At 39.8% G+C, this 27673-nt stretch overlaps 1 protein-coding gene across 5 annotated transcripts in view; it reads left to right on the plus strand.

The window, feature by feature from the left end:
• Nucleotides 1-27673, plus strand: part of Ptprm (protein tyrosine phosphatase receptor type M) — an 825932-nt gene that overhangs the window by 735180 nt on the left and 63079 nt on the right. For all 5 annotated transcript variants that reach the window (XM_076837052.2, XM_076837055.2, XM_076837053.2 and 2 more), the window contains one exon: nucleotides 27334-27431. In XM_076837052.2, the coding sequence (XP_076693167.1) occupies nucleotides 27334-27431 (98 nt within the window). The remainder of the gene's footprint in view (nucleotides 1-27333; nucleotides 27432-27673) is intronic.

A 27673-nucleotide genomic window follows, 5' to 3' on the forward strand; every position in this document is an offset into this window, starting at 1 on the left:
TCTTGCCCATCAGCAAGGCTTTTCTAGAGCCATTTATGCACTAAAAATCCCCTTAAAAAGAGGATCATGCCTAACACTCCCAGTCCTGTCTACTACAAGCTGACCCCTCAAAATCACATGCTTAGTTTCTAATAAAATGGATCTAGGATCATCCCCTTCCAAGTTTCACTACAACATTAAAATAGAAAATTTTCTTTCATATAGCCCTATTATTTTTTTTATTGGTTGTTCAAAACATTACAAAGCTCATGACATATCATCTTTCATACATTTGATTCAAGTGAGTTATGAACTCCCATTTTTACCCCAAATACAAATTGCAGAATCACATCAGTTACACATTCACAATTTTTACATAATGCCATATTAGTGACTGTTGTATTCTGCTGCTTTTCCTATCCCCTACTATCCCCCCTCCCCTCCCCTCCCATCTTCCCTCTCTACCTCATCTGCTGTTGTTCAATTCTCTCCCTTGTTCCCCCCCCCCTTTCCCCTCACAACCTCTTATATGTAATTTTGTGCAACATTGAGGGTCTCCTAACATTTCCATATATAGCCCTATTATAAAATGTGTTTTAGCCACTAAGCCACTTCCCTGCAGTGTACCCCCTTTTATTAGAGCTTCATGGTTATACATAGTAATTATATTCATCCCAACAAACACATACAGGCATAGAAATCAATATCAGTTCATGATCCCTTCTTTTTCCCATCTCCCCCCTTCCCCTTCTTTTTCTACACTACTAGAGTTCCTTTCACTGGATTGGATTGGATCCTTATGTAATCTTATCCTCCACTCCACCTTTCCTTTATTTTACTCTAGCTTCTGCATATGAGAAAAAAAATTCAATCTTTGTGTTCCTGAGTTTGGCTAGTTTCACTTAGCTGAATATTCTCTATTTCCATCTATTTACTGGAAAATGCCATAATTTTATTCTTTTAATGGCTGAGTAGAATTCCATTGTGTGTAGTATATGTGTGTGTTTATACACACACGTACTACAATTTCTTAACCCATTCATCTATTGACAAGCATCTGGGTTGATTCCATAATTTAGCTAATGAAATGTACTGTTATAAATATTGATATGGCCATGTCACTGTAGTATGCCAATTTTAGGTCTTTTAGAAAAATACCAAGGAGTAGATAGCTGGGTCATATGGTGGTTCCATCCTTGTTTGAGAAATCTCCAAACCGCTTTCCAGAGTGGTTGTACTAGTCTCTCATCTCACCAACAATCTATAAGTGTTCCTTTCTCCCCACAATCTTGCCAGCATTTATTGTTGTTTGTATTCTTGATCATTGCCATTCTGACTGGTGTGAGATGAAATCTTAGTGTAGTTTTAATTTACATGTCCCTAATTGCTAGAGTTGTTGAACATTTTCTTCTTGTATATATTGGCCTTTTGTGTTTCTTCTATTGAGAAGTTTCTCTTTAGTTCTTTTACCCATTTATTGATTGGGTTATTTGGATTTTTGGTGTTAAGTTTTTGAGCTCTTTGTACATTATGGATATTAATCCCTTACTGAATGAATTGCTGCCTAAGATTTTCTCCCATTCTATAGGCTTTCTCTTTGCCCTCTTAATCATTTCCTTAGCTCTGAAGATGCTTTTTAGTTTGACAGCATTCCACTTATTGATTGTTGGTTTTATTTCTTGTGCTTTGGGGTCTTGTTAAGGAAATCTGTGCCAGCACCTATATGATAGAGTTCTGACCCTATGTTTTATTCTACTAGTTATGAGGTTTCTGGTCTAATACATAAGTCTTTGATCCATTTTGATTTGAGTTTTGTTCAAGGTGAAAGATAGGGTTCCAGTTTCACTTTTCTACAAGTAGCTCTCCATTTTTCCCAGCACCATTGTTTAAAAGGTTGTATTTTCTCCAAGATATAACTTTGGCACCCTTGTCCAACATCAGACAGTTTTAGGTTTGTCGGCCTGACACTTTTAAAATATTTTTATATTAAGACTGAGACTTGCTAAGTTGCTTAGGGCCTCACTAAGTTGCTGAGGCTGGCTTTGAACTTGTGATCCTCTTGCCTCAGCCTTTCCAGCTGCTGGGATTACAAGTGTGTACCACCACACCCAGGGTAAAATGCCTCTTTTAATTAAAATAATTTTAGAAGTCCTAACAGAAACTACAAACTGTTAATATCCCTACCTTTGACTCTTCCTGAGTACAGGTATGATACCCACTATATCATTTCTTTTTTTTTTTTTTTTTTCGAAATTGTGCTAATTTGACAGGATTAGTCAGTTGGGATTCCGATCTTAACCTGGCTCTTGCTATGTGGAGTCTCTTGTCTCTTTCAGGAGTTTGCTCTGTGCAGGACCCTTTGGCAACCCTGGAAACATGTGAGAGAACAGGGAGATCACTATACCCAATGCTTTCTATAAGACTGCCTCATGCTTTCTATAGGACTTCCCAGCCTTGAGTGCTCTCATGGTTCCTCACCTTAGGAGACACAGAACTTCTTTGAGTAGCTGGTATGATGTAAGATTTTCTCCTCACAAAGAAAATTTCATGTATACACTTATTCACAGCATTTTAATTTGAGGTGGTTAATGGACACCACCCCCACAACCTATTCAGGAATTATCTCCATGAAATTCAGGTTACAAACTTCACTTAAATCAAAAACTTAAAGCCATTTTGGAGTAGGACAGGAAACCCAAACTTAATTAACTTAAAAAAAAGATACTTGTCAGGTGCTAAAAAAAAGTCATAGATTTCTTACAACTGTACAGCTCTTCTTAGAAATACATTTCTAAGAGCTTCAAAATTTTTATTAAATTTAAAAAGTTGTAACTAAAATGTTTAATAACCTGATTCCTTATTGAAAGAGACCGTGGAATAGAGTTGTTTGTAAACTTCAGTATTATGAACCATTGTCAGTAAAGGTCTGTGGGTACATTGTGTACATGTTTGTCTCAGGTTTTTTTGGGGGGGCCTATATGTTATTCTTTTACATTTGTTCCCCAAAAGTTTAGCATTTATATTAAAAATGCAATTTTAGCATTTATGTTATAAATTATTGCCTCTTGGTGACAGGAAAGAGAACCCATGGCCTACTTTTATTTCTTAAAAGCAAAATGTACTAGAAGTACCACAGTCAGAAGGCCTGGGCCCAGATTCTTTTGCTACCTCAGAGAAGTTACTAAACTTCTTAAATTTATTTAATGTAGAGTCCTAGTGTTTGGTTAAACTAATTATGACCAGGATAGTGCTTCCTGTGTGCCAGACAACATTCTACACATTTATATATAAAGTAACTAATTTCATCTTTACCCTGAATATTGAGGATAGGAAATATTGTTGTCCCCAACTTATAGATGAGTAAACTAAAGTAGAAAGATTTGAATTTGCTTAGTCACAGACATAGGAAGTAGAAGACCCATGTTCATATGCAGACTATTGAACGCTAGCATCAACATTAATACTTACCTCACTGTACTGCCTCCTAGAGGCCACTGTGGAAATTAAATGTATTCACATATATAAATACATAGAGGTACCTGATGCAGAATAAATGCCGTGAAGATGTAAGCTCTTGTTAATGAGAAACAGTAGAACTTCATGATTAGGAACAAGGCTTCTGAAGCTATGGTGCCAAGATTCAGACCCTGACTCCTCCTTTATAACCTGATGACATTGACAATTACTTAATATCACGATGCTCATTGTAAATGAAGATGATAATAGTTGGTCTTGCAGAGTTGTCATACAGATGAAGTGAATTAATATTTCTAAAGCACTTAGAGCAGTGTCAAATACCTAGTAGTTGCTACAAAAAAAATTTGATAAAATAACATTCTCCTTCACTGACCTTAAAAATGCACTAAAACCACAAAGAATAGGTCTTATTAATTAGGTATGTTCATATTTCCAAGTGTAGTAGTCTTGTGTAAAATTCCTAACTAGCTAGTGACATATCTCCCAAGTGAATAACCCTGGGCTGAACATTTTTAGAAGACTTAGAACAGTTTCTAGATACTGTGGCCTGTGGAGAATTGACCATCCATATAGGGTCCTGTGTCATGTACCATTGGCTTTCTCACCACCTGTCTTTTATGCTCAGAGACTCTGATGCTCAGTGTCATATTTCAGGATGCTAAGTCAGATGTCAGACACCACAGGAATGGAGCTAGAAAACCTGATACCAGCTCATCGTTTACAGTGAGAAATGTAACTATCCATCAGACAGAACTGTTCACAACCTGGTGAGGCCATTCTGTGTCTTCAGCTAAAGAGGAAGATGCCACGGGTGCTTCAAGACTAGTACATCAGAAAAGGGGTTTCATTTATTCATTCATCGGGTGGCAACAACCACCTGGTAGTCAGCCAGCTTGACACAGATACTCAGTAAGACTATGAGAATGGGTGCATGAGTGCATAAAGGAGTTAGCATGCACCAATCAGATGATGGAATATTTCAGCCAGGAAGGAAGGAGGTCTCATGTTGGTCTGACCAAGCGTATGCTTCCAGGAAATACCTTGGTGTCATTATCTCTGACATCTCTGGCTATTTGTTTCTTCAGTTAAAAGCTGATCACCTTCTGTTTTTAGAAATACTTTCTCTTCACATGTGTGAGTAAATCCAGGCACTTTCTTTGGAGATAGTCCATCCTGTGAGATTCACTTTGCTTATCTTTGCACTAATCTTATTTGTACACCCCAACAAACACATTATAGAGTCAGTTTTTCCCATGATTCTACTTTGTCCATAATTGAAAAAGAGAAACCAAAAAAAAAAAAGTTTCCTCTAGTTACTTGCAGAGAGAATCAAGCTTTACTATGAAAATAATAAAAAGGCAGAGTAAAGGTTTATTGTAGACATATTTACAGATCCTCAACCCCTGCACAACAGTGAAAGGTGCTCTAGTGCTTTCTTTCTGTTTGTTTTTCATCTGTTTCTCACGCATTTTTCCATGGGGTGTAATTTTAATAAAGATTTTCAAAAACACAAATATGGTTCATATTTTCCCCACTCAAAATCCCCCTCCAGGTTTTTGGAGCAGTTCATATTGGTTCACTTTGCTTTTCTGGGCAAGTTATTCTTGAAACAGAATGTTCTCAAGGCTTCCATGAAAGTCTATGGGCTCTGTAAAGAATATTTTGAATGTGACATTCTGTCTTCCAAATGGAGATGAACACTTGAAATTATTTCTAAGTACAATCAAAAGAACTTTATTTTTTAAATCAAGAGCTTAGCCTTTAGTAAACAACTTTTGTTTTTATTCTTTCAAACATCATGGGGGTTTGTACTTGAAGCACAAATTCTATAAGAGCTTACATTGGCTAAGTTGTTCATACATTGTCAGCGGGTTATAGATTATGTTTTGGGTTCATTTGTTATATCCTTTTGGAGATTGATTTAAAAATTGTACTTAGTGAAATGTAGTATTGTCTAGTTTCCAATATTAAGTAGGGAAACTTTGAAAGAATGTAATTTATACACAGGCAAAAGTGACCCTCTCCCAATGAGGCTAAGGATTCCAGCCACTCAGAGCCACAATGTGCAGACTCCACATGCATCTTATACCCATCTGTGGTTTTCCCAGAGAGATGAACAATTGCAATCAACAGCTTATCTAGAAACTTCCTTCAGTTTGTCTTCTTCAGATTAATTTCCAAAGATACTGACTAATTAACCAAATGACCCGTTTCATAGATGTCTGAACCCTGTGCTCTTAATAAACTTGCTCTTTGGCAGTGAGAACATTTAAAGATAGGTTATAAATGAAAAGATGAAGGTAAAAATCAATCTTGTTAAATCACTAGCTTGTTATGAATGTCATGAACAGAAATGGATCCTTTGAAAAATAAAACCTAAATTGAAGAAGAGTAATTTGAAGACAAATGATGCCCTGTTGTTAAGGAGGTGCCCAGTTCTAGGTTGTATCAAACAAATGCTTTTAAAAAAAACTTTTATTTTATTAAATTTTATTTTATTTTGATGTTTATGGGGTACAGAGTATTTCAATATATGTACTCATTATCAAACATCAAATGCTATATGTCACTTCAAATGCTTATCAAACCTTTGTGGTGAGAACATTTAAAATCCTATCTTTTATTAGTTATTTTGAAAATAGCCAAGTATCCATTAATGCATGAAAGGGTTTGTTAAATGTGCTATATGTACCCAATGGATACTGTTCAGCCTTAAAAAAATTAACAGGAAATCTTGTCATTTGCAACAACATGGGTGAACTTAGAGGATGTTATGTGCCTAGAGGATGTTATGTTAAGTGAAGTAAGCCAGACACAGACAAATACCATATGCTTTTACTTATATGTATTTTATAAAAAACTGGAACAAATGCTTTTTAAATCTTTAAGAGAATTTTAGGTGTATGCCTCATTTAAAGTAGAAAATTATAGATTCTTTTAGAGCTGGTAGAAACTTTAAAAGTCTCACAGTACAGCTTCCTTATTTGGTAGTTGAAATAGTTGGAATTGAAAGCAGAAATTGATTTAAGTGTTCTTTATTTTTATAAGTGGAAATGCATCCTGTATGCAAAAGTATATATATATACTTTTGCATATATATATATATATATATATATATATAGAGAGAGAGAGAGAGAGAGAGAGAGAGAATGCATATATACTTGTGTATGTATGTGTGTGTGTGTGTGTATATATATAGTGTATGTATGTGTGTGTATATATATATTTTTTTCTTTCACATGTATTACCAAGTTCAGCCCTTTAGCCCTTCAAATTATAGAGTATTCACAGTGCTGGCTTCACCTTGCCTTCAGTGCCTTGACCCTTACAAAGTAAGGGTTCCATTCCTTTAGAGACTGTTTCATCAAAAACTGAACAACCATTTCTGTGCTCCTACCACATGCAGGCTCAGCACAAGGTCAGGTATGCACCAGGGCCTTAGAATTATACAGTGCAGAGATATGTAAAATGTCAGTACATTATCACTAGTTTGTGATTTTGTTGTAGCAGCAGATTCAGGGACTTCTTTAGACTGTTTTCTTCCCCATTTGGCAAATAAAAAAGTGAGATGCAATTCAGACCTTGAGCCACTTTTTCTGGCTCTATTCCCTTTTCACCATGGACACAGTTTTGGAAAGCTTGTCAAGGCAGGAAACAGTTTAGGAAGTTTCTGTCCCTTGCAGGTTACTTCTGTTTTTTCTCTTCTCACTCTTCTCACTCAGAAGTTTGCTGCTGGAAGTTTCCTGATGCTCTGCCCTGTACTGCCATTGAACATTTGAGATCGCCTGCACTGAGCTATGTCTAGGGAGCCAATTTATTTCTATTTGATTCATTTATTAGATTTATTCTTTCTTTTCCTAAATAAAAGAGTATCCCACTTGTATACTGAAAAAATGCTTAATTAAAAAAGACAGAGACTAAAGAAAGCCTTTATTTCTCTGGCAGTAGTCCCCTGGAAGCATGTGAATATAGGTTTTTTCCCCTCCATTTTACTTATCTTTGACAGAAGGCAGCCAGGTACTTTGGGTCACCAAACCCCTCCATTCTGAAAACTGCCTTTCCCTTTTTTTCTCCTTGATTGCCTTTTCTGTATTCCCCTCTTAACACCATGCACAAGTATCCAGGCTCAGCTTCTGAGAGTTCTCATTGGAGACCAACACTGATGAATGCTCTATGCCTCAGCCAAAAGGAGACTCTTGTACTGTGGACATCTGTCACATTCCTGTCTTCCTAGTGTCTGTTCCCATTCCCAGCTCCCCCTGCACATTGCCATACAGCCTGTCTCAGGGATCAGGGACCAAAGGTCCCTGCAGAAGTAGTGAGCCTCTATTGTAAAAACAATTGTCAACATGTACTACCCCCTCCTCTTTTATTCTTTCCTGTGTGCGTGTTTATCACTGGAGGCCTAATCTTTATCAAGATTATTCAAATATTATTTGTGTACCTTCACAACCTGCTTTTTATGTCAAGAATAATAGAAGCCTTTGCATTCCCAGTCACAGTGGTCTCAATGCACACAAAAATATTTCTATAACTGCTGGGGGTAGGGGTTCCAGAATAGGGCTAAGTATAATCCAAAAAGAACAAAATCTACATAATGATTCATTTAGGTAGATGCAGTTTCCAGAAATGCTTTAGAATATTTCAATTCCAAATGCGACTCATATTAGGAGTTACCCCCATTATTGTTTTTACTCACAAGCATTCTCTGCTTATGAAAGTAGCATGGTCACAATTGGATCTTTGAATTTTGACCCTAAAATTCCTTCTATCTATAAACATGTTCTATATCAGTAACTGATGCTACCCCAAAAGATAATAGAGAAGAATGGTTATTTAAGGCATCAACTCTATAGTTGGGTTGCCTGGACTCAGATACCTATTCTGCAAGCAGCTCGTCAATCAGTATTACCTACATTCTTATTGTTCACTGAATCCTAAAGATTCCAAAATACATAGAGCTTGATAGCAGAGAGAGTGTTCAGATGTAGCCCAAATATATACTCATATGGTTTCATAAAAGTCAATACATTATGCCTGCTAACATATGAATGGGAAAACTTAGTTTTTTTCCAGCATCCTGTGTTCCCATCCAAAGTATAGATTACATCATTGTAAACTTCTAAACAAAAGCTACATGTGGGTTGGAAAGATAATAAACTCTATCATAAGTTGGGAGAAGCACATTTTCCTGTAGTTTTTGATGACTGGAAGAAATTGACCAGTTCCAATAGCAGCAAAGGACATTGCTTCATGCTTAGGCATCCTAAACGATAGGTGGGAAGATAGATAAGGGAAGAGACCATAGTTTCAGACACCAGCACAGTTTATTCTGGTTTTATCTAGCTTTATTAAAAAGAAATTTCTAGAATAGGAATTACACAGAAATATTTTAGAGAGGAGTCTGAGAGAGCACTGGAGGACACTATAAGGCTGAGATGTGTTTTTTTTTGGGGGGGGGGCGGGGGAAGAGAATAAAACAATGGAAGATGAACAGATGGAGAAATTAAAGTGAAACAGAAGGAAACGTGTATCCCCTGGGCCTGCTTCTGCAGCCTGTGTGTTGAGTGGGTGAATAACCAGGCACTGTCTTCTGCTTGTCTAGAGGTTGACCAGATGTCTGGAAGTAACCAGTCTTGATTTGTGTCAAGAGGCAGGAAATGAATGTAGAACTGAGCTTCAGGTGTTCTTCCAAGCCACTTCTAAGGTCCACTTCACATGGGAGATGTATCTGCAGTTTAATAGAAGGGCTAGAGAGTCTGTAGTAATTGGTATTTGATGATTTCTAAGGAATTACTATTCCTTTCCTAAAGTGATACAGTGGTATCATATAATTGTGTTCTTAAAAATATACACTGATTTGATTGATTGATTGATTCCTGCAAGAGTGAAATGTAGATATGCCCTAGTGAATAATTATGCCCATGGCTTCAAATACTTGCACCCTGACCCAAACTCAGCATCTTGCTACTTACACAGAAAAAAGCAAAATGGACATTTAAACTTTTCAGTAATCATTTATTAATGTTTCCAAAACAAGTGTCCTAGTGACAAAATCAGACCATTCATATTCTACTTCTATTTTACAAACAGAAAATGGTTTTTTTCTAAGTTTCCTTGATATTTGTATCACTTTAAAGAACTCTTAGGAGTTTGCTCTCTATTATTTTTATTGATAAGATTTTTTTAAATAAGACCATGATTGTGGTTTAAATCATCATGTGTCATGTGTGGTATGAGAGCAATCAAAGTTATTTTTCAAATTACTTTTATTTTAAAAAAATCTTCATCTGGGATTTTATTAACACATGTATCTGTCTTATTATTAGAAGTATTTTTGTGTATGTTATCAAAAATCATTTCTTTTCAGGCTTTAAAGATGACCTTGTAAATTTTTATTTTTATTTATTTTCTTATTTAAAGATCTTGGAGTTCTTTGTAGAGTAAAGTAAGAAAGAATTCATAATGCTTGAGTCATTTTGTTTTCAGTTTACTTAAAATGTTCTTCTTTATCTGTTTTTGCTGCACCTTGAGACATAGTTAATGATAATGTGGAAATACATGAACTTTATTCTAGTAAACACAGTTCAGTAAAACCAAAATAAAAAACTTCAAAGTTTTGTTTTAAAAGAATAAAGAAAAAAAGAAATTTAAATAATGATAAACCCAGGTGGTATAAGCCTGTATTGAAACTAAGATACTAGATAATAATAATTTGAAGAATAGAAAGTTAAATATTTGAATTAAAATCAAGGCTGTTGATTAAATTTTTCCTTAAGAAAAAATAATATACACCATGTAATTGCTTATCCTTTTTATTTTTCAACATAATTATTCTTATTTGAATAAGTGAATAAAGCGAAAGTCAAATTGTTAACTTAAAAAGAGAATGATTGAAGGATTCTAAATGAAATTACAGACAGGGAATCCCAGGCTAGTTTAGTGTTTATGTGCAGCCTGTCTGCTAATGTTTAGATTATACCAATTTTCTCCTAATTAAATTTGACATAACCTTTTGGTGTCCAAAAGGGTTTCATTGTTTTAGTAATACACCTAGAAACAAACAACCTACAAAACTAATTATGTAGAGAAAGCCAAGAACATTTGCACAGTAAATGTTGACATCCCCTTTATTTCTGTCTAAAAGGAGGATTTTGTGGGAGAGTGTAGTTGAAATGTGAACATCACCATGTGGTCTAGAGGAAAAGCGGCTCCTGGGGACAGCAGGAAGGCTATACCTAATTTTAGTATGAAAAGAAGTATAAAAACTATGAAGGAGTGAAGGCAATCTAGAAGATGCACAGCAAATAGCAAGTACCTGACAATCAGAGTGAGCCAGGTAGAGGACACTGATTTGTGCAGCAGGAAAACCTATTCCTGCCTAAAAAGGGATTTGTCATCATATGGGAGCCCCTGAAATTTATTAACAGAAAACACTACTTAATGTCATCATTTAGGGCATCACTTTTGACACTCCTTCTAAAAAGGTGTCTTTTATTGTAGCTCCAGTGCCAATTTTCTCTTCTTTTACTGTCACCAATTAAAATTCCAGTGGACTGGGGAGCTTTCCTAACCCTGTAATTCTGTCTAGTGCTTCGTCTGAGAGCTATCCTTAGAAAATGCTGTTTTAACAGGCTGCCAGTTCTATTTTTGAATTTAGGCTAAATAAAATATTCACAAGTTTTAACCATTACAGAACAATTCTTAGTGTGTTTACTTGTCATTCATTAGTTGATTCTGATTGTTCTTTTAAATGGTAATTTTCTTGGGATATTCTTACCAGTTGAGAAAAATGAACAGATCACATCCCATGTACCTGGCCATCTCAATTGCATTTTTCTTTCTCTGCAGCTGAAACCAAAAATTATTCATAAAAATTCTACAATTCTAACATAAGTAGCCTCAGGGGAGAGCAAATGCATCTATCAAATAAGTGATGTTAAGGATTATTAATGCAGAAGCCAACTGTTTTCAGTGTCACCATTAGAGCTTCAGTCTGTAAAACGCAGTGGCAGATCTTTCCTTTTACATTTCACTTCTGCAAAAATGAAAAGATACTAAATGTGAAATTATGGACCTAAGTGTTATGGCAGTATCATATTGAAAAATCACATGAAGTTTTGTAATAAAAACTTACTCAGTAACCACTGAAGGGATGTCCAATTCTCTGACTGTTGAATAACTGACTTTATAATGCTTATTATAGATTATCACCAGCAGCAACAGTAGTAATAATGGATCAAAAATTTAGGGCCGCTTTTATATATGTAGCACGAGCTTTCAAATTAATGCATAAATCTGAGGCTTGTCTTTTTCCACATTCACGTTACACCTCCAGTGTCTCCAGTTCTGATGGAGTGAACTGGAGAATGAAGAACCATGATAGTGAAGCCCAGTATCTGGCTTTTCTACAGCCGGGCCATCCTGGGGCCACTCCTCTTCCCTCTGTCCTTCTGCCACTGACTGTGAGCCTGCCACTCCCTCTGCTCCCAGCTTCCCTGTAGTCCTATCAGAGCATTTCAGGACTGACATGCACAAAGGGCACCCCTGTTCTAGAGCTGTTCAGCTTCTTCACCATCTGGTCCTGGGTCCTCCTCATTCTGTCCTAAGACCCTTGGCTTATTTATTTGCATAAAGCACTAGGGACAATAGGTGTCCTCCTGGATTTCAGAACTGTCCTGCAAGAGCAGCTCTGGTCTTCCCTATTCATATTCAGATGGAAGCCCTGCTAGTTTCCAGGCCAGCATGGCCTGGGCCTCAAAGGGCACTGGGACTCTGTCTCTGCTGTAAGGAGCTGTAGATCCCACCATGCCAACTGAGCAAGGGCAGCTTGGGGCCTCGCTGGACCCTAGGACTATTCCTTCCTGTCCTATGCTGACCTTCCTGTCCCTAAGTTCATGTGCTGTTCATCTGGAAACACCACCTTAAGCTACACTGCTGCTGTCTTTGAAGACAAACTTAATCCTTCCTGGACTTCTGGTCTCCTCCATCAGTCTAAACAGTCATCCTTGGTTTAATATGTCATTAAATGTTTTTAAAGGTTCTCTCTCTTTAATCAGTATGACTCACAATCTTTTTGTTTACTGTTCTTTACTTTTCGAATTCATTATTCATGAATTCCAACATGATCCCAAATACCAAGTCTTCCTGGGGTTAATATTTCTAGGCCTGCTGGGTACCATGGCACACACCTATAATCCCAGCAGCTCAGGAGGCTGAGCAGGAGGACCACAAGTTAAAAGCCAGCCTCAGAAATTCATCAAGGCACTAAGCAACTCAGTGAAGAACTAAGTAATGCAGTGAGACCCTGTCTCTAAATAAAATAGAAAAAAGGGCTGGGGATGTGACTCAGTGATTAAACACCCCTGGGTTCAATCCCTGGTATAAATATATGTATACACACAAACATATGTACACAAACACCACATATATATGTAGAACATATATATATTCTAGCCCTTCCCCTTGTTTTATTTTTTATTTTTTTTTTTGTTTTTTTTTAAATTAATTTTTATTGTAGGTTGTTCAAAACATTACATAGTTCTTGATATATCATATTTCACACTTTGATTCAAGTGGGATATGAGCTCCCATTTTTACCCCATATACAGATTGCAGAATCACATCAGTTGCAGAACCATTGATTTACATATTGCCATTCTGGTGTCTGTTGTATTCTGCTGCCTTTCCTATCCTCTACTATCCCCCCTCCCCCCTCCCCTCCCCTCTTCTCTCTCTACCCCCTCTACTGTAGTTCATTTCTCCCCCTTATATTTTTCCTCCTTTCCCCTCACTTCCTCTTGTATGTAATTTTGTATACCCCTGAGGGTCTCCTTCCATTTACATGCAATTTCCCTTCTCTCTCCCTTTCCCTCCCACCTCTCATCCCTGTTTAATGTTAATCTTCTTCTCATGTTCTTCGTCCCTACTCTGTTCTTAGTTACTCTCCTTATATCAAAGAAGACATTTGGCATTTGTTTTTAAGGGATTGGCTAGCTTCACTTAGCATAATCTGCTCTAATGCCATCCATTTCCCTCCAAATTCTATGATTTTGTCATTTCTTAATGCAGAGTAATACTCCATTGTGTATAAATGCCACATTTTTTTTATCCATTCGTCTATTGAAGGGCATCTAGGTTGGTTCCACAGTCTTGCTATTGTGAATTGTGCTGCTATGAACATGGATGTAGCAGTGTCCCTATAGTGTGCTCTTTTTAGGTCTTTAGGGAATAGACCGAGTAGGGGAATAGCTGGATCAAATGGTGGTTCCATTCCGAGCTTTCCAAGAAATCTCCATACTGCTTTCCAAATTGGCCGCACCAATTTGCAGTCCCACCAGCAATGTACAAGAGTACCCTTTTCCCCACATCCTCGCCAGCACTTGTTGCTGTTTGACTTCCTAATGGCTGCCAATCTTACTGGAGTGAGATGGTATCTTAGGGTGGTTTTGATTTGCATTTCTCTGACTACTAGAGATGGTGAGCATTTTTTCATATACTTGTTGATTGATTGTATGTCTTCCTCTGAGAAATTTCTGTTTAGGTCCTTGGCCCATTTGTTGATTGGGTTATTCGTTATCTCATTGTCTAATTTTTTTAGTTCTTTGTATATTCTGGATATTAGGGCTCTGTCTGAAGTGTGAGGAGTAAAGATTTGTTCCCAGGACGTAGGCTCCCTATTTACCTCTCTTATTGTTTCTTTTGCTGAGAAAAAAACTTTTTAGTTTGAGTAAGTCCCATTTGTTGATTCTAGTTATTAACTGTTGTGCTATGGGTGTCCTATTGAGGAATTTGGAGCCCGACCCCACAGTATGTAGATCATAGCCAACTTTTTCTTCTATCAGACGCCATGTCTCTGATTTGGTATCAAGTTCCTTGATCCACTTTGAGTTAACTTTTGTGCATGGCGAGAGAAAGGGATTCAGTTTCATTTTGTTGCAAATGGATTTCCAGTTTTCCCAACACCATTTGTTGAAGATGCTATCCTTCTTCCATTGCATGCTTTTAGCCCCTTTATCGAATATAAGATAGTTGTAGTTTTGTGGATTGGTTTCTGTGTCCTCTATTCTGTACCATTGGTCCACCCGCCTGTTTTGGTACCAGTACCATGCTGTTTTTGTTACTATTGCTCTGTAGTATAGTTTGAAGTCTGGTATAGCTATACCGCCTGATTCACACTTCCTGCTTAGCATTGTTTTTGCTATTCTGGGTCTTTTATTTTTCCATATGAATTTCATGATTGCTTTCTCTATTTCTACAAGAAATGCCATTGGGATTTTGATTGGCATTGCATTAAACCTATAGAGAACTTTTGGTAATATCGCCATTTTGATGATGTTACTTCTACCTATCCATGAACAGGGTATATTTTTCCATCTTCTAAGATCTTCTTCTATTTCTCTCTTTAGGGTTCTGTAGTTTTCATTGTATAAGTCTTTCACCTCTTTTGTTAGGTTGATTCCCAAGTATTTTTTTTTTTTTTTTTGAGGATATTGTGAATGGGGTGGTTGTCCTCATTTCCATTTCAGAGGATTTGTCGCTGATATACAGGAATGCCTTTGATTTATGCGTGTTGATTTTATAGCCTGCCACTTTGCTGAATTCATTTATTAACTCTAATAGTTTCTTTGTAGACCCTTTTGGGTCTGCTAGGTATAGAATCATGTCATCTGCAAATAGTGATAATTTGAGTTCTTCTTTTCCTATTTTTATGCCTTTAATTTCTTTCGTCTGTGTAATTGCTCTGGCCAGTGATTCTAGAACTATGTTGAACAGAAGTGGTGAGAGAGGGCATCCCTGTCTTGTTCCAGATTTTAGAGGGAATGCCTTCAGTTTTTCTCCATTCAGAATGATGCTAGCCTGAGGCTTAGCATAGATTGCTTTTACAATATTGAGGTATGTTCCTGTTATCCCTAGTTTTTCTAGAGTTTTGAACATAAAGGGATGCTGTACTTTGTCGAATGCTTTATCCGCATCTATCGAGATGATCATATGGTTCTTATTTTTAAGCCTATTGATGTGGTGAATAACATTTATTGATTTCCGTATGTTGAACCAACCTTGCATCCCAGGGATAAATCCTACCTGATCATGGTGCATAATTTTTTTGATATGTTTTTGTATCTGGTTTGCCAGAAGTTTATTGAGGATTTTTGCATCTAGGTTCATTAGAGATATTGGTCTGTAGTTTTCTTTCTTTGAAGTGTCTTTGTCTGGTTTAGGAATCAGGGTGATGTTGGCCTCATAGAATGAATTTGGAAGTTCTCCCTCTTTTTCTATTTCCTGAAATAGCTTGAAAAGTATTGGTATTAGTTCCTCTTTAAAGGTTTTGTAAAACTCTGCTGTATACCCATCCGGTCCTGGGCTTTTCTTAGTTGGTAGTCTTTTGATGGTATCTTCTATTTCCTCAATTGATATTGGTCTGTTTAGGTTGTCAATATCCTCCTGACTCAATCTGGGCAAATCATATGACTTAAGAAATTTATCGATGCCTTCACTATCTTCTATTTTGTTGGAGTATAAGGATTCAAAATAATTTCTGATAATCTTCTGTATTTCTGAAGTGTCTGTTGTGATATTGCCTTTTTCATCCCGTATGCTGGTAATTTGAATTCTCTCTCTTCTTCTCTTTGTTAGCGTGGCTAAGGGTCTGTCGATTTTATTTATTTTTTCAAAGAACCAACTTTCAGTTTTGTCAATTTTTTCTATTGTTTCTTTCGTTTCGATTTCATTAATTTCAGCTCTGATTTTAATTATTTCTTGTCTTCTACTTCTTTTGCTGTTGTTTTGCTCTTCTTTTTCTAGGATTTTGAGTTGAAGTATTAGATCATTTATTTGTTGGTTTTTTCTTTTTTTAAGGAATGAACTCCAAGCAATAAATTTTCCTCTTAGAACTGCTTTCAATGTGTCCCATAGATTCCGATATGTTGTGTCTGTGTTTTCATTTATCTCTAAGAATTTTTTAATTTCCTCCTTGATGTCTTCTATAACCCATTGATCATTCAGTAACCTATTGTTCTTTCTCCAAGTGATGCATGATTTTTCCTTACTTCTTTTATCGTTAATTTTCACTTTCATTCCATTATGATCAGATAAGATGCATGGTATTATCTCTACTCCTTTATATTGTCTAAGAGTTGCCCTGTGACATAATATATGATCTATTTTTGAGAAGGATCCATGTGCTGCTGAGAAAAAAGTGTAACTGCTTGATGTTGGGTGGTATATTCTATATATGTCAATTAAGTCTAGGTTATTAATTGTGTTGTTGAGCTCTATAGTTTCCTTATTCAACTTTTGTTTGGAAGATCTGTCCAGTGGTGAGAGAGGTGTGTTGAAGTCTCCCATGATTATTGTATGGTGGTCTATTAGACTCTTGAACTTGAGAAGAGTTTGTTTGATGAACATAGCTGCACCATTGTTTGGGGCATATATATTTATGATTGTTATGTCTTGTTGGTGTATGGTTCCCTTGAGAAGTATGTAGAGTCCCTCTTCATCCCTTTTGATTAACTTTGGCTTGAAATCTATTTTATTTGATATGAGTATGGACACTCCTGCTTGTTTCCGAAGTCCATATGAGTGATATGATTTTTCCCAACCTTTCACCTTCAGTCTATGTATGTCTTTTCCTATCAAATGCATCTCCTGAAGGCAGCATATTGTTGGGTCTTGTTTTGTGATCCATTCTGCTAGCCTGTGTCTCTTAATTGGTGAGTTTAAGCCAATAACCTATAGGGTTATTATTGAGATATGGGTTGTTCTTCCAGCCATATTTGTTTATTTATGTTACTAAACATGGTTTGTTTTCCTCTTTGATTATCCCCACCCTTTACTGTACTACCTCCCGCTGTTGGTTTTCATTGATATTTTCCATTTCCTCTTCCTGTAATATTTTGCCGAGGATGTTTTGAAGAGATGGTTTTCTAGCTGCAAATTCTTTTGACTTTTGTTTATCATGGAAGGTTTTAATTTCATCTTCCATCCTGAAGCTTAATTTCGCTGGATACACAATTCTTGGTTGGAACCCATTTTCTTTCAGTGTTTGAAATATGTTATTCCAGGATCTTCTAGCTTTCAGAGTCTGTGTTGAAAGATCAGCTGTTATCCTGATTGGTTTACCCCTAAATGTAATCTGCTTCCTTTCTCTTGTAGCTTTTAAAATTCTCTCCTTATTCTGTATGTTGGGCATCTTCATTATAATGTGTCTAGGTGTGGATCTCTTATGATTTTGCACATTCGGCGTCCTGTAGGCTTCTAGGATTTGGGATTCTGTCTCATTCTTCAAGTCTGGGAAGTTTTCTCGTATTATTTCATTGAATAGATTGCTCATTCCTTTGGTTTGGACCTCAATACCTTCCTGTATCCCAATGACTCTTAAGTTTGGTCTCTTTATGTTATCCCATATTTCTTGAATGTTCTGCTCATGGTTTCTTAACAGCTTTGCTGAGCTGTCTATGTTCTTCTCCAGTTGAAATACTTTGTCTTCATTGTCTGATGTTCTATCTTCTAAGTGTTCTACTCTGCTGGTAGTATTCTCAATTGAGTTTTTAAGTTGGTTTATTGTTTCCTGCATTTCCAGGATTTCTGTTTGTTTGTTTTTTATAACCTCTATCTCCCTGTATAATTGATCTTTTGCTTCTTGGATTTGTTTATGTAATTCATTGTCGAAGTGGTCGAAGTGGTCTTTCATTGTCTGATTTTGCTGTCTAATGTCTTCCTTGAGACTCCAGATCATCTGAAGCATGTATATCCTGAATTCTTTATCTGACATTCCATCTGCTGCAGATATTACCTCTTCTAAAGTTGAGTTGACCTGCATTGCTTGTGGTCCTTTCTTTCCTTGTCTTTTCATACTGATCGCGTTTCTTTCTGCTTGGTGAAACTGTTGTGTTATTGATTTTTCCCCCTATATATTTATATTGCTCTTGTATAGCTGCAACGTCTCCCTCGCAGGCTTTGGCGGTGGTTCTGCCCCTCCTCCAACTGAGGCAATGTGCCTACCACGCCGGGAGGCCGCTGTGCCTGTACTTTCGATGGGCCTGTTCTTTCGGTGGTCACAGGTCAGCCTACCTTGCAGGCGTGAGTAGTGGCTTTGCCCCTCCGCTGGCCGCTAGGCCTGTTCTGTCTGTCGGTTGCAGTTCTGTCTACCTAAAAGGCACTGGTGGCGGCTCTGCCCCTCCCCCAACCGGGGCGATGTATCTGGCGGGCCACTGGGCCTGTTTTGTCGGTGGTCACGGTACCGCCTACCTTGCACGCGCATGGAGCAGCTGTGTCCCTCCGAGAGTTGCTGGGTCTGACCTGCCGGTGGGTGGCAAGTGCACCTACCTTGCAGGCGCAGGGGTGGCTCTGCCGTTCCGCGGGTCACTGGGCCTGATCTGCTGGTGAGTCGCAGGTCTGCCTAACTTGCAGGCGCCCGGCGGCTCTGCCCCTCCCCCAACCGGGGCGGGGCGATGTGTCTTGCCGGCCGCTGGGCCTGTTCTGTTGGTGGTCACGGTTCAGCCTACCTAGCAGGCTCGTGGGGCAGCTGTGCCCCTCCGCAGGTTTTTGGGCCTGACATGCCGGTGGGTCGCAGGTCTGCCTACCTTGTAGGCTCGGGGGGTGGCTCTGCCGCTCTGTGGATTGCTGTGCCTGTTCTGCTGGTGGGTTGCGGGTCTGCCTACCTTGCAGGCACCCGGCGGCTCTGCCCCTCCCCCAACCGGAGCTATGTGTCTGGCGGTCCACTGGGCCTGTTTTGTCGGTGGTCACGGTTCCGCCTACCTTGCATGCGCGTGGAGCAGCTGTGTCCCTCCGAGAGTTTCTGGGCCTGACCTGTCGGTGGGTGGCAAGTGCGCCTACCTTGCAGGCCCGGGGGTGGCTCTGCCGCTCCGCAGTTACTGGGCCTGATCTGCTGGTGAGACGCAGGTCTGCCAACCTTGCAGGCGCCCGGCGGCTCTGCCCCTCCCCCAACCGGGGCGGGGCGATGTGTCTGGCCGGCCTCTGGGCCTGTTCTGTCTGTGGTCAGGGTTCTGCCTACCTAGCAGGCTCGTGGGGCAGCTGTGCCCCTCCGCAGTTTGTTGGGCCTGACCTGCTGGTGGGTGGCAAGAGCGCCTACCTTGCAGGCCCGGGGGTGGCTCTGCCGTTCCGCAGTTGTTGGGCCTGATCTGCTGGTGATTCGCAGGTCTGCCTAACTTGCAGGCTCCCGGCGGCTCTGCCCCTCCCCCAACTGAGGCGGGGCGATGTGTCTGGCCGGCCGCTGGGCCTGTTCTGTTGGTGGTCACGGTTCAGCCTACCTAGCAGGCACGTGGGGCAGCTGTGCCCCTCCGCAGGTTTTTGGGCCTGACCTGCCGGTAGGTCGCAGGTCTGCCTACCTTGTAGGCTCGGGGGGTGGCTCTGCCGCTCTGTGGATTGCTGTGCCTGTTCTGCTGGTGGGTAGTGGGTCCGCCTACCTTGCAGGCACCCGGCGGCTCTGCCCCTCCCCCAACCGGAGCTATGTGTCTGGCGGTCCACTGCGCCTGTTTTGTCGGTGTTCACAATTCCGCCTACCTTGCACACGCGTGGAGCAGCTGTTTCATTAGTGCCTGGGCACACTCTCCTTGTTTGCCTCCCTCAGGCCCTAAGTTTGTAGAGCTTGGGGCTGAGAACCCCCAGCCAATTTGCTTACCTTCTGGTAGCCACACCCCCGTATCTGGTGCAAGAGACCTCAGTTGTCAGCACTGGTGGGAGCGGTAGCCGTGAGTCCCACGCCGAGGCAAGTCGGTGCAAGAGACCTCAGTTATCAGCACTGGTGGGAGCGGTAGCTGGGAGTCCCGCGCCGCGCGGCTCCCGCCGGCTCCTGCGCCAGCACCGCCTCGGCTCCAGCTGGCTCCTGTGCCGCTGCCGCCGGCTACCGCGCCGCCGCGGCTGCCGCCGGCTCTCGCGCCACCCTCGGTCTGGCTATTGCGCTCACAGGAGAGCTGGGAGGGGCCCTTAAGTTTTCCCCGCTGATCTATAGCTGAAAGAGCTGTGATCAGTCAAAAAACAGAGATGATGACGTCAGCTCTCCAAGATGGTGGCCGCTGGCTTCCTCTGTGGTCTGACCGATGTGGAGAACCGAATTGGATGGCTTCCTTCCCCGTCTCAAGCCCAGAATTCAGCTCTGAGTACAGTATTTGCACAGCTGGCGGGAGCCTGCAGAATCCGTAGCGCTGTATCTTTGCGTTGTTACCTCGTGGTCGTTTCCCAGCGAGCGCCGCAGACTCTGGCCGCGGGGCGATTTGCTGCATACGCAGCGTGACCCTCCGTGCGGACAAATCTCTCGCGTTTGAGCTCCAGTAGCTGGTCCTTATGCGATGGAAATCCTTCCTCTAGGTTTCGGAGCACCCCAATTTTGCTGGAAATTCCTAACAAGCTAGCTTTTAGCCATTCTACCTTGTCTTTTTCCTGCTCAGTGACGCAGTACACGGGAGTGCTACACTCCCTTCGCAGCCATCTTGGTCCATCTTTTAAAAACTTTTTTTATGTGTTCTAATTAGTTATGCATGAGAGAAGAATGCATTTTGATTCATTGTACACAAATGGAGCACAACTTTTCATTCTCTGGTTGTAACGACATAGAGTTGCACCACACATGCTGTCATACATACAGGGTAATGATGTTCATCTCATTCCACCATCTTCTTGCCCCCTCCCCTTGTTTTATGACCTATAGATTTTTATACCTGAGCAGTGTCCATTCACATTTGAAATAAGCAAAGATTTTATCAAATGCAACAGAGAATTGTGCATGGAGGCTCCCACTCGGGAAGAAGAGTTTTGGCAAAATCCACATAGAAGTTAAGCACTGGGGAATTAGTACTTTGAAACTAGTTATATCCCCTTTGGGAAATCTTCACATTGTTCAGGGCTATGCATATCTAAGTTGGTAGTTTCAGTGCCTTAGGACAGTAGCCTTACTATTGATATGAGATGGTAACCTTAGCTCTAGCTTAGAAAATGACAAGCTTAGGTGGGCACAGTGGCACACACCTATGATCCCAATAACTTGGAGGCTGAAGCAGGAGGATCACAAGTTCAAGGCCAGCCTCAGTAACTTAGCATGACACTAAGGAACTTAATAAGACCCTGCCTGAAAATAAAATAAAAATAAAAAAGGGCTGGATATGTGGGTCAATGGTAAGCACCCTGGGTTCAATCACTGGTACCAGAAAAACAGAAAATGACAAGCTTCTGGAAAGTGGGAAATGTATTTATCTTATTCACCTTTGCCTCCCTTACATACCATTCTGTATTCCTGGCACAGAATGCTTACTATCTAACGACAGACTGAGTGTGAGCTGGTGAATGTAGAGATTACAATTCACTCCACCTGAGGTCATGAAGGCAGAGTGAATGAGGGAAGCAAAGGGTGCCAGGTTCCAAGAACAAGGAGGAAACATGCAGTAAAAACCCAATAGCTCTACAAGTGATACTAAATGTCATGAAAACAGAGGGAGTCTTGACTCAGGCCTTAGAATAGTGGCCCCACTCAAAAATCTCAATCAAAAAAAAATCAGGTTGTATGCTGTCCTTCTTGGAATGTATGAAGCAGGAAAATGCCACGTCATCGTTGCATTTTTCAGACATGAGCTCTGACTGAGGGGCAGGGAATGGATGGGAGGGAAGTGTGGATTCCAGGAGTGAAGCTACTTTTGGTATTTCAGGTGGGCTGTGAAGCCACTGGAGCTAGAGTGTGGAACAGGATTGGAGGGGAGAAAGGTCAGAAGGGCCATGTTCTGGAAATACTTTCCCTACCTCAGCAGAGAGGTTGGGGTAGGTGGAGAGGCTTGGGAGCTGGCTGTGCTCATGAAGCTGGATTTTATTCTGTAGCAGCAGGAGGCCATTGGGGATGTTAAAGGAGGGAAGTGATCTGATGTAAAACCACTTTTAAAGAGGTTGTTTCTGTGTGGTTGACATGGTTTATCTTCTGTCTTACTCTTGTGGGGATTGTGGTGACTGCAGGGTACACTCCTGTCTTGTTGAGCCCTTCTAAATTGTTTTTGACATTCAGAAGAAGGCCCTGGTATAAAATGGAGGCAGACCACTGGATTTAAAACAGCCTCACAGCTCACTAGCTGTGTGACCTTGGGCAACTTACTTGACTTTTCTATGTCTTAGCCTCTTTTCATAAAATAGAGACAATTGGACACAGGATGGTGATTTTTAAAGCTAATGAGATAATACAGAGTACTTCAAACAGGACCTGGGAAGTAGAACTTAACTCAAAAGATGTTAGATTTTATTGTGTTTATGATGGAAAAGCAATTGGTATTTGTGCTTTGCTTTAAAAAATGTCTTTTTTTTTAAATATGCCACTGTGAGCTTTTAAAGAACCTTGACTTCTCAGCAGCTTTGTTAACAAAAAAAAAAAAAAACTGTATAGAAATTCGAATGTGAAAAGAAGGGGTACAAGTCATCTATCAAGGTTTGAAATTCTAATTTTTAATCACTTTCTCTTCCCATGAACTAGAGAACTCCTCTTGTACAATAGAACCCATCCTTGAATGTCTTTTACTTTAGCTTTTATTGTGTTTCAACCTTGTTCTTGTATTCTAATTCTTTCTGCCCTTTTCTTTTGTTCTTCTGGTGCTTGGTGGAGGTGAATGTCCCCTATACACTTTTCCTTCTCAGCAGAGGACTGCCTGTGCCAACTACTATGGAGGAGATGGAATGTATTATTGGCCTGATAATATTGAAATTTCTAGACCTGACCTTTCAAATTCTTTTTTTTTTTAAAGAGACAGAGAGAGAGAGAGAGAGAGAGAGAGAGAGAGAGAGAGAGAGAGAATTTTATTATTTACTTTTTAGTTTTTGGTGGACACATCTTTGTTTGTATGTGGTGCTGAGGATCAAACCCAGGCCGCACGCATGCCAGGCAAGCGCGCTACCTCATGAGCCACATCCCCAGCCCCACCTTTCAAATTCTTGAGTCCCTTGGGAAGACAATTGCCAAGAATAACCTTGCCTATTGTGGAAACCTCTGTAAATGTACCTCTACAGCAATTAGAATGGTTCCCACCCAGCTGCAAACCTTGGAAATTAAATGCAAGGCTATCAATTGCACATTTTCATACCTTGAGAGAGAAAGTTTTTCAGAGTCCTTCACCTACTGTTTTGGATTCCTTGTCTTGGGAATTTATTTGGTTGTTTACTCTAGAGGCAATCCCCAGGTAACCTTGAGAGATGAAAGTCATGGGAAGATAAATGCTGACTTCCTATGGTGTTTCTCCCTGCATTTTAGTCCATGATGGCCCGGCACCTGGGTACATACCTGCAGACCCAGAATGTTGGCACAGGATGCTTGCCATCCCTCAGACCACACTAGGAACTGTTAAAGTCACATGGAAGAGCTCTGGAGGTAGTCAGTTAGGCTTCTTCCTAGCCTCCAGTATACTTTTTGATTTTGTCAAGAGACAAGTCTGTGAGTAATAATTATTCAGATCTCAGGAAATAATTTTAAATATGTTAAAAAGAAAAATGAGATTGGTGAGTTTTGTATCATAAACCTTAAACTGGGGTGCCTTCTTTCCTCCATTCCCTCCCCCCAAAAAATTAAATTTTAAAACAAATAAGGTTTGAATAAAAATTTAAGAAAATATCTTAAATCATCAGCCAAGAATCTCTAATGCTCACCTGTGAGCAATTTTATTGTTGAACTGCCATGTGACAAGAGAGAAGATCACACATCAAATGCTGATGGATTTGGTGTCACAAAAATAAAGGAGGGCAGAGACAAGGAAGAGAAGGCAGAACTGAACCACAGGAGAGGTGGTACCCTGTACTTTTTTTTTTCTCCTTTCAGGCATCAACTTAGAATAATCTTTGTGTTCAGTTTTGTTTTTAAATTTCACACCAAATTCTTTTATTTCTTCTGGATCCGTAAACCTAAATTTAGCCTTGGAAAAAACCTAACCTAATTCATTTTTCTATCCTCATTTTCTTTTCTAGTCAGGTCAATGGGTAAGAAAATCATGAAGACTAAAGTACATGTTATCAGCCATCTGAGCCATTAATGCTTATAAGCACCCTTTATTTCAAACATAATGCAAAGTTACTCACATAAACCCCAAGCAACCTTAACTGATCCTCAGCCCAATGGTGAGGTGGCCTGGCCATGTTCTAGATGACATTTTACAGTGTATTTACTTCTCAGTCAGAGAGAAATGGGATTGGTTTTTATTCACAGAATAAGTAGACAGGTTTGGACTAGTCAATAGATTCAAAACAAACAAATCCTTTGTGTTTCACAATGACAGTTCCATAGCAGACCAGTGACACTGTTGTTGGAAGGCAGAGAAGATGCCCTTGATGCTGTAGAGCAGGAGAGATTTGAAAACACACCCAGAACAATTAAATCAGAGGCTCATAGAACAGCAGCATCTTTTTAAAGCTTCACTAATTTACTTCTGTGGTCACAGGTAAGAACCAGTGCTTCTAATAGAGAACAGTGACTGGGTAGCTAGGATTGAACTCTGGCTACCCAAGTAATCAACTGAGCTAAGTTTCCAAGCAAAGCCTTGGGCAGGGAGACTTAGAAGATTCTGAGATCTGCTTAGCGATTGCCTGCAGTTGTTCAATGTCATTGCTCCCCGGCAGTGCTCTGAGGAGAGAGTGATAGTCACACTCATTCTAAAGAAACCATTGCAAAAGTTGTGCTCTTTTCCATGAACTGGAAAGGAATAAAGGGGCTGCATTTTTCAAGCATCTGCAGATAATCTTAATGTTAGTCAATACTTAGCATATGATGAATATAACATTAAACAAATATGATTTGTACACATGCATACAGACTCATTCATTCATTCATCTATTTGTGGAGCTTCTGCTTTGTACCAGGTGTTCCAGAAGGACACCAAGGAAGTAGAAGGAAGCCAAGGGTGCCCTATTTCCCTCCAGGGAACTTGAACTCAGTAATCACAGGGTGTTGCCTACCAAGAAAGGATAAGCACAGCAGCACTTTGGAAGCACAGAACAGGGCCCTTAGCATAGAATGTCTTTGGTACAAAAGGATGTCTCCTGTTAGAAAAAGAGAAGAAAGGTGTCTTCTTTTTCCTGCAGGTACATTCTGTCCATGATAAAAGACCATCTGACTCATTCACTACAGCCACAGCCATCAGAGCTCTTTCTGATAAAGGTGGCACAGGCCTGTGTACCTAATGAAGGCCACCCCCTTGCTTCAGGGGTCACATTGGGAAGATTGTGTATGTCTGCACAAAGATGGACTCAATGCCTTTTTATCCTTGTGAATAAGTAACAACCTATTAAGTATACAGTGAACGTAGCTCTGTGCAAGCTAAAACTGTGGTGATTGATGGAATCCGATGTTTACTTGTCCCTTCTGTAACCTTAGATTAAAGTCACTGAAATCTTCAGCCTAGACTTCAGGAGAATGGCACGCACATACCAAGGGAATGGGCTGAGATGGATGATGTGGCTTCACAGGAGGTGGCGTGCATGGTCCCATCCCCAAAGGGATTAGATACAGAGACATCAGGAAACTGAGCAAGCCATTGAGGGAGGATAGGAGTGTACTCAGAAGTAGCAGAAGGGAATACTCAGAGTGTATGTTCTGCAGGATGGAGAAGGAGGCCTTCACAGGGGGGAGAGGGAAGAGAAATTGAACAAGAACTAATTGGTAATTATTCCAAAGAATGTGAGGGTGATTGAAAGGACCTTGGGGTGTGCCATTGTTGCTCAGTGTCCAGACCTCAGCACAGGAATTATCATTAATAAATACCTTAAATGTACCTTGCTGTCCTTTTGTTCCTTTGCCATTTATAAAATTCTCACATGTATATTAATTCTGCAGTTGCTTCACATAGCCTTGATAAGACACTGAGGCTCACAGTGACTCAGTGACTTTTCCCAAATCACATGGCCAGGTAAAAGGCAGAAGCAATCTCAAATTCAAATATTTGAGTTCCAGATCCAGTAATCTGTAATGTCAAGATCCTGCAGTACAAGGGGGTCCTGGCTCTGAAAGTACCTGATTATTTGTAAAATTCTTCATATATCATATGACTCTCCAAGCCTTTGAAGTTGCATTTCCTCACATTTCTGCTTGTCATTTCAAGATTTATACTGTTACATACCCTCAAGTATGTATGGGCATCAAATAAAATTTGGGAATTTAAAAAAAATATGGATTACAGAAATTTTTAACTCCAACATTCTGCACCAGATAATATCAGTAGTCCAGAAATTTTGTAATACACAAACTCCCCCCTCAACACCGTCTCTATTTTTCCTCAAGCCACAGGGAATAGTTTTCAAATGCTCCGCCAAGATCTAAGAAATTTGAAGCCTGGCCATTTTTCTGCCAGGAATCTTTGTGTTCAGTGAGAAGTACAACTGCTTAAAACTCTTAACTTCTGTCTCACTTTAGAAAGTCAGGCAGAAAACAATGGATTAATTTGACAGATGAACCAAATAAGAAAAATATTAGAAACAAGAAAAGGCCATTTTCCTATAGAAGCTCATTTCTTTCTCTATACCACTTCCCTGGGATATCTGCCAATTGTTCACAGAAAGAGTAATGTTATCAAATTTTAAAAATTTCACTCTGGAGTATTATGGAGATAAATAGCTGAATGATGGAGAAATAACTTACTTTCACAGTAGTAGTTTAGGAGGGGTAAAAAAGAGCTCAAATGCAGATAACATTTGATGACATGAGCAATTTCAACCATGAATGAAGAAGTTGATATTTCTATGGGTGCAGTTTGAGAAAGATCACCTTTTTTGCAGCAACACTAGAGAGTTCTGTCCACCTATGAAAATGAGAAATCTGTTAGGGTATTAATAGATTTATTTGCAAGTCCAGAAATTCTGCAGTTGAAAACCTAACTAAGAAAAATAAAATTCTCTTCCATTTTGCTTCAGGGCCAATGCAGGAGACCATCTATGACTTCTGGAGGATGGTGTGGCATGAAAACACAGCGAGCATAATCATGGTGACCAACCTTGTTGAAGTGGGAAGGGTAAGCTGGTGTCCACTACACATGGCCCTTTTGTTCCTTGCTTAGTTGGTAATAGAAAGTAAGGTATGAGCCAAGCTCTTGAAGTATTATGTATACTCTGAAAAATATTAAGTGCTCCACCTCCTCCTATTGCTTGCTGCACTTGCTTATAAATTATCAGTAAACATAGCCCGAATTGCTTTCATTTGTTGCGATAGCAACAGACAGGAAAAGCACTCAAGATTTAAAAGCCGTTGTTATCT

Source organism: Callospermophilus lateralis, chromosome 17 (assembly GCF_048772815.1).
Source record: "Callospermophilus lateralis isolate mCalLat2 chromosome 17, mCalLat2.hap1, whole genome shotgun sequence".
NCBI classification, from domain to species: Eukaryota; Metazoa; Chordata; class Mammalia; order Rodentia; family Sciuridae; genus Callospermophilus; species Callospermophilus lateralis.